This window comes from Arachis ipaensis, chromosome B1 (genome assembly GCF_059453495.1).
Source record: "Arachis ipaensis isolate K30076 ecotype BB chromosome B1, ASM5945349v1, whole genome shotgun sequence".
Taxonomy (NCBI): domain Eukaryota; kingdom Viridiplantae; phylum Streptophyta; class Magnoliopsida; order Fabales; family Fabaceae; genus Arachis; species Arachis ipaensis.
In genome coordinates, this window is record NC_142436.1 from 33,691,240 (window position 1) to 33,698,803 (window position 7,564).

At 33.4% G+C, this 7,564-nt stretch overlaps 1 protein-coding gene across 1 annotated transcript; it reads right to left on the bottom strand.

The window, feature by feature from the left end:
• Positions 1–328: 328 nt before the first annotated feature.
• Positions 329–5,631, bottom strand: FDC2 (2Fe-2S ferredoxin-like superfamily protein). The gene is made up of 6 exons (XM_016331115.3): positions 5,052–5,631; positions 4,884–4,947; positions 3,199–3,287; positions 1,354–1,422; positions 1,037–1,081; positions 329–669 (listed from the first exon to the last, which is right to left on the bottom strand). The coding sequence occupies exons 1-6, from the start codon at positions 5,301–5,303 to the stop codon at positions 625–627; spliced, it is 564 nt and encodes a 187-aa protein (XP_016186601.1). The 5' UTR covers positions 5,304–5,631; the 3' UTR covers positions 329–624.
• Positions 5,632–7,564: the final 1,933 nt, after the last annotated feature.

Genomic DNA, 7,564 nt, shown 5'->3' on the forward strand with positions numbered 1-7,564 from the left:
ACTAGAGTTACACACTTCGCAGACAATGGATTTTTTTAATTTTCTTTTTTCAATTATTTGATATAATGTAATTTGTCATCTTAGAGATTCTAATATGTTTTACATATTCCAAACGTCTTAATTCCAATTAACGCAGTTTTAATTAATCAATTTTTTTAATTTATTCTTTTAAATTTTACATTAAGAATCAAACTAAAATTCATTTAAGATCAAAACAATATTTTACTCTTCTTTAAATTTATCTTTTTATCTCCTTAATTTTTTTTTTCATCCACTACTTTGTTAGTTCCCTAACAAAACAAAACCGCTTTTATAATAAGTCAACATATTTATGACTAAAGACCTTCAAAGTTTGATACGGCGAGATATAATCAAGTATTAGAATACTAATTTACACAAAGCACGATGACAGAGATATGCATGACGATTACCTACATTTGTATACTATGCTAATGACAACAGTCCACTACTTTGAAGAGAGGATGAAGATTACATAAGGATTACATAGGATTAGGGATTTTACTTGACGTGCAAATATTCAAGGCTAGAACCATGTAAAAAGAGGGAAAACAGAAAATTCCGCATTGTGTGCTCCAATGGTTCTCAGATTTTACATTGTTTTACTTACTCGTCGCCCATGGCCAACTCCAAGGCATAGTCATCTCTCTCCTGTAACGCATTAGAAGTCACACAATCAAATAAATGAAAAAGTAGAGGGGAAGCTATCTAGTTTCCCTTTTTTTTCTCTAATAGTTTCCAAAAAGATTAAAGGTGCATTTAGTTTGCATTTTCATCTTATGTTTTTGTTTTTAATGTTTTCTGTTTTTAAGATTTGGTGAAGGAAAAAAAAAATTAGAAGTGAAAATAGAAAATAAGATTTTATTGTTTTAATTGTTATTCTTTTTTTCTTCAAAAAATCCTGAAAACACAAAACATTAAAAATAAAAATAGAAAATGTAAACGCAAACCAAATACACCCTCGTCACCAAAAAAAAACCAAATACACCCTAAGAATTCAAGAGCCAACTGAACATACCACTGGTCCTCGGGCGAAATACCGTCCGAACTGAAGCCAATATACCTGTATATGCCATGGATTTATCGTCGTATTCATGATTCAATAACAAATAATAAGAACGATGATAACGATTTGATTAGGCCTCCAATTCAATTTACAGGAGAGAAGTTTACATATTAAAATATATGTTTAGTTGGGGTTAAAAATGGAATGGGAATCTTTTAGATGGGTTTGATTTTCCAACCCTCAACCAAACATACCCTAAAAGATCGAAATGGAAATCACAAAGCAGTGATGACAAAGTGAAAGCTGTGATTGGTGTTCCTTCTCATTACCTCATCTTCATCTTGCGTTTCTACTTCAACGTCCGTGGATGGGAACCCCACACAAAGAAGTGCATAGCCCTGAAGAAAAATTCCATACACTTGTCTAGCTCAGCAATAAAAGGCAGTGGAATTTGCAAAAACATGCATGGCATGTTGATCAAAGTTGTTAACGAATGAAGGAATGAATGATAAAGAAAAAGAAAGGAAAGCAAACCATAAACTGGACAATATCTTTGTTCAGTTGTACATACAGAATAGTAACCAAAAAAGCAAACTGTTAAACATGCATGTAATAGTAACAAAAATATACATAAACCCCTTCAGACTATGTTTCAGTTTCATTATTGGAATAGACCCCAAAATAAAAATAAAAACACAATGAAGAATACAAATCTTCAGTCTAGAACAATGTGTGAGAAACAGAACCGATTAATTGAATGTTCTGTAGAAGTGTGGAAGTAATAGGCTCATAATTGTTACAAACTCTTACAAATTTTGATTCTCTAATATTATAATTGAAGTTACTAAAATAACTAAAGGAACATATTAATTACAACTTCAGTGCAATGTGAGCACTATGGCATAAACACAATACCTTCGATCCTCTTAGGTGCCCAAAAGAATAAGGTAAAATTTAACAGGGTTAGACACATGGCACATGCTAATACTAAGGTCTTATTTATTAGATTATCTGGTAGTTCTACACTGAAACAACTGCAACTTCTTCCTCCTCTCATCTCCTCTATTCACAGTTAATATAAAGAGCAAGGTAGACAGTGAGATTCAGCACTAATGAAGTTGCTGTCTTCTGACTTGGAGCTCACAAGTTCAAATCCAGGAAGCTATTTCTCTGTTACTGCTTAAACTTTCTCTTCTTTTTTCCTTCCCCCCTCCTCAAATCATGGTTGATATGACCTTTTACCTTTCAAAATTTAATAATGACAATAAAAGACTCTCATTCTACTCTTTGGAACCATCCAATATATTTCGGGGGGAAATGCATTGAAGTATGCCACAATAAAATCATGATAGGATCCGCACAGTTCACACAAATTCAAGGAAAAATAATGGGATATAGTACAGCATCCAAGTCTTGTTTGACTACAACTACATGCATTAGGGGATCTCATAATATTCGAGTCTAAATCATACTAACATCTAAGTCATTAGCAATTGAATCTACTTTGATAGTTTCCCTAATGATTTTTCTGTCACCCTCTACCTCTAACTATTGGACTACCAGTCTACCCTCCATCTACTCTACACTATCATAACTAAGGTCTCTAAGGGTCTTCTCCAAACATGTTCAAATCAACTAAAGTAAGATATACCATCTCTCTACCCCAACTTTTTTTTCTATAGTAAACTCATTCATAAATCTCTGGATCCATCTGGAGTGTTCACTTGCTAATCATGTATCATGTGCCTCACTCAACTGTTTCCACATATACAGTCATGGTAATTGGCGATTTTTAATTGTGCGTCACATCACCTTGCAGATATTTAGCATCGAATGGAGTACCTAGGCGTCAAGGGAGAGATGCCTGATTAAGAATCACCCGTCAAGTATTATCATATCAATACTGCATATTCCAAACTGCCACTTCTTCCTCCTCTCTTTTGCTCTAGAGTATTTTATCATGTCCAATATCATCTTTATTTTTCAATATTATGACTACAAGAAAATGATTTATTGCGGAAGACCTGTTCTCTTCTTTTGGCATCATCCAGTAGTTCATGAGAAAATTGCATAAAAGAATCTAATAATAAAATCACAACTACAAGAGATTAAGTCAAAATTACTGGTTCATCCGTGTAATGAAAAATAGATTAGAATAAAGAAGTCAAGCATGCCTTTTCTTTCAATTCAGCAGATATCCCAAGTGCCTCTGGCTGTCTAATCTGTCCATTCTTTATACGTACAGCACAGCTAGTACAACAACCTGCCAGCACAAAGTTTCAACAAAGAGTATCAAGAAGCTAGTAGTAGCATCAAATGAGTTGACTTCAACGTAGATGGTCATAGAAGCAGCAAAAAGAACAAGTATGAAGTATCACAGATGAACTGTGCCATATATATAATCTTGACTATGGTAATTTAGCAATAAATATAAAGAATCAAATGAAACCCTAAAACTACATAGAATAGTCATAATTGTCTTTGTTCCTACAGGAGATAAAAGTTTCTGAACTTTTACCCGTTTGAAGAAATGGAATCTACCAACAACAAAAGTCATTTCTAACAGAATGAAAAACCAAGTGCGACGGGTTAATTATAAACCACAACAAACTTTGCGTTACTTTCAAAAACATAATAAAGTAAGTAATAATGTTAAGAAATGTTGGAGCCTCAAAATTGAAATAATAAAAACTGAAGAGCATAGTCCCTTGAAAGGTTAAAAGGGTAAAGATATCAAATTTGGAAATATAGCATCCAGGCATACTAGTTATGGATGATGATTACTGCAGATTTAAATTAATTGATTTATGGATATATAAGAAAATCATGATACAACTAAAAACTCAAATGAAGTAGGTGTATAGATCAAAGGAGCCTGAAACAGGGCCAGTGGAGGACTTTATTAGATGATTTATATAGTTTGTATGAGAAATAGTTACAGGATATGCAAAATGTAGCAGCCAATGCTAGTGATATCAGCAATAAGGAACCTTGTAAATAATGTAACAGAACATTAGATAAGTAGCAAGGGAGTCAATAGAGTCATAGGTTCATTAACGATGAAGCATGTATACTGACACGGATACTCAATACGGACATGTAGACAAACCAAACTTTTAAAATGCATGACATGGAAACAGATGTGTATAAATTTTGAAGATTTATTCGGTATTCAAGTATTTATAAATGTCAAACTACCAATATAGATGTTTCTAGACCTTATTATCATTTTGTGCAATTCACGTTTGAAGTATAATTGATCAACAATAGATATAGTTATGTCTCGTGTTGTATGAGTGTCTTTGAATGTCAGACATTCACACATGGACATCTTGCTTAGTTGGTGTGTCTATGTTCTATATAGCTTATAAATGATCTTTAAAGCAGACATTATGACTTTTGTATGATCAATAAACTTTAGGAAGGTTCTTCCTGTCATCAAACCCCAAATAACAATAAAATTCTAGCGAGTAATCTCCAATGCCAATGGCAGTGGCCCCAAAATGGATAAATGGTGAAATCTTTGGATTAAGATCACTAGACAAATAGAAGGCACAAAAAGATTCAATTCTATCCAAGGTATTATCCTCACTTCAGTTAAGACCAGACCAATCCAAAACAAGGTAACACAAATTAATATACATATATTTCATCAAATTTAATTTTGAAGCACAAAGCCGTTCAACACGACCATCCAATCACATAACGTAGCCAATATGGTGCCTTTACATTTACCGTGTGAATAGTCATCCTAAAGAAAAGATGCGATTGGACACTGTTTTAAAAACGTTTAAGGCTGTCATTACATCAAAATTAAGCTCATATGATCAGTAAGAATTAAGAAAGGAGGGAACAGTACCATGTCTGCAGGCAAACGGAAGGGTAATGTTCTGAGATTCAGCAGTGTGTAATATATACTGATCCTGCATTTCACAATAATCAACCAACCACACATGAATTTGTTTCTAAAATATTCAGCGAAATTGAGAATTATGCTGGAGGCGGAAGAAGGAAGAGAAAAAAAAACCTCAGGAACCACGAACTCGTGAACGATTCCTCTTTGTGTATCATGGACGGTGACCTTGTGAGTAGGAACCTCACCGGACGGTGACGAGTAAGCAGTTGGGGGGGTCACATCCACCTGCGTCCGGAGCTCCGCCCTCGCCGCCGAGGTGGACTTGCGGCGGTTTGTGAAAGCAGCGGTGTAGAAAGCGTTAGAAGCAGAAGATTGGTGGTTTGAGAATGGAATGCAGCAGTTACAGGGAATTCGAAGAGCCATGTTGTGGTGGCTGCTGCTGCTGCTGGTTATCGTTCTCTAACACAAACAAACACACTCAGCGACGGATAAGGAAGCCGCTTCAGGAACCGTTGGTTCTGTTTACTTCCAATTGATGTTGGACATGTGTGCACTCTTACATTCTTCTCTATATTTTTATTTTTTTTTCTTATACATGTAAAAATTCAGGCACAGTCAATTTTGCTCCATAATTGAAAGTCGTTAAATGAAAATTTAATTAAATTAGTTAAATTATTTAATGATTTTCAACTATTAACTTTACGTAAAGTTAATTACAACTAAATTTTCACCTATTAATCAAATATCTCACTACAAATCATACGGACGGTTAGAAAAGTCTAGGAGGCCATGTAACTAGTAAAAAAAAGTGAGTCATTGGATGAAATCTCACACCAATCTCACTATTAAAACCATCATTGATAACTATTTGATAACTACAAATCACAAAAGTTACTGGCCCTCTAAGATTCCTTTTAACTTAATACTAAACTTTTATTAGTTTAATTTTTTTTCATTGCTATTTTTGTTATTATTTTATACCATGTCATAAATTTAAAAAAACAAATCTTGTTTTTTAATTCAATGCAATACTTAATATATCAGTTCAATTAAACATGAAATTATTTTATTTGAATAATATATAGGATTTTAAAAGAAAAAAGAATGAATACTAAATAACTAATTTAACTATGACAACAATAATTTATTGTACAACGGAGTACTAAAATTACTTATAAAAAAATTATATTTTTATAAATTTATTTATAAAAGATTATTTTATTATATTATATTTGATCTAATCATTATAACTTGGTTAAATTTAAAATCTACCTCAAAAAAATAATTATTTTTTTATTTGATTAACAATAGGGTCGAATGTCCCAGAAAAAACAATCTCAACAAATTATTTTAAAAAAAGAGGTGTTTGTAGTATGAGCATAAAAACATAGAAAAATACGAAAAGGCGTATTAAAATAATTATGACAACCGAATTGTAAATTATGATAAAAATGAGTTAGTCTATGAGGACAAAAATTAGTTTTTCTGAATTGGTAGTTAATCTTCTAACTGTTTAATCTGCTACATCTCTTTTTAATAGTCGAAACAAGAGTTCTTAAAGAATGCAAATTAATATCATCATGAAGACAGAATTTAGCTGCTACAATTAAGTTCAATATTTCAATAGATAAATTAACATAACCAAGATTCATGACAAAGTTAATACCCAACAAGATACCCATAACTCCGATAAAGTCATAATACCACAAGCTAAATTCGCATTAAAATAAGCCAGGAATCTTCCCTCATGATCTCTAATAATAGCCTCACAAGTGGCATTTCTATTGTTAAAAACTAAATCAGTAGTCAATTTAACAAAAAATAACTCTGGCATATGCCATCTGATTTGCTTCTTAGTAAAATTACCCACTGTTTCGAGGGTTACCTAAAACATTGATTTGGGTCTGAACGTGAGTTCCAGACTCTTTGTGGGGCAGCGTTCGACTTATTCCAGTGTTGAGATGCCGTCGTTTGAGTTTCTTGTGAGGAGGTGGAGATGGTATCTGTAAGAGACTTTGATACTTAAGTTAGCAAGGATTTTAGACAGGTTTTTAGTAAATTAGAACGTGAATATACCTGAAGAGTGTCAGTATATTTATAGTAGAGCTGTTAACCACCTTTGTTGGAGTAGTTCCACCTTTATTGGTGGATATCCGTTCCCTTTATCTTGGACTTTTGTTAAGATCTATCTTTTAGGAAGATAAAGATAGTAAGAGAGATTCAGGAAGGCAATTACTTGTAAGCGCGTATCCAATCTCTTTCACCATGCCCGACCTCTTTTTAAGAGGTCGGCAATGTAGTGAAGGCCATCCTTTTTGGGTGGGCCTTTCTTGCTTATTAGGTCTAGCTTTATGTTTTGGGTCAGGATATGAACAGTATCCCTGGTTGAGTCTGAGCTTTCAAGAGGTCGAGCTCAAGTAATTTGAGACCTCAGCTTCAACGTCGGGTACCCCTGCATTCACGAGGTTGAGTACTCGATGTGTTTCAAACTTTTGAACATTACTGCATTAAATGGGGGGTGATCTTTGCACGGCAGTTTTCTTGGAATCCGAACATAGCTTTAAAGAGGGGTATGAAATTATCTTTTTTGCCTCTTCTCCTTTTTAAAGTGTTTGTGCGCTCTTTATTTTCTCCTTTTTCTCATTTCTGAAAGTACTTCATTTGCTCCATTCTTCATAAAGAAT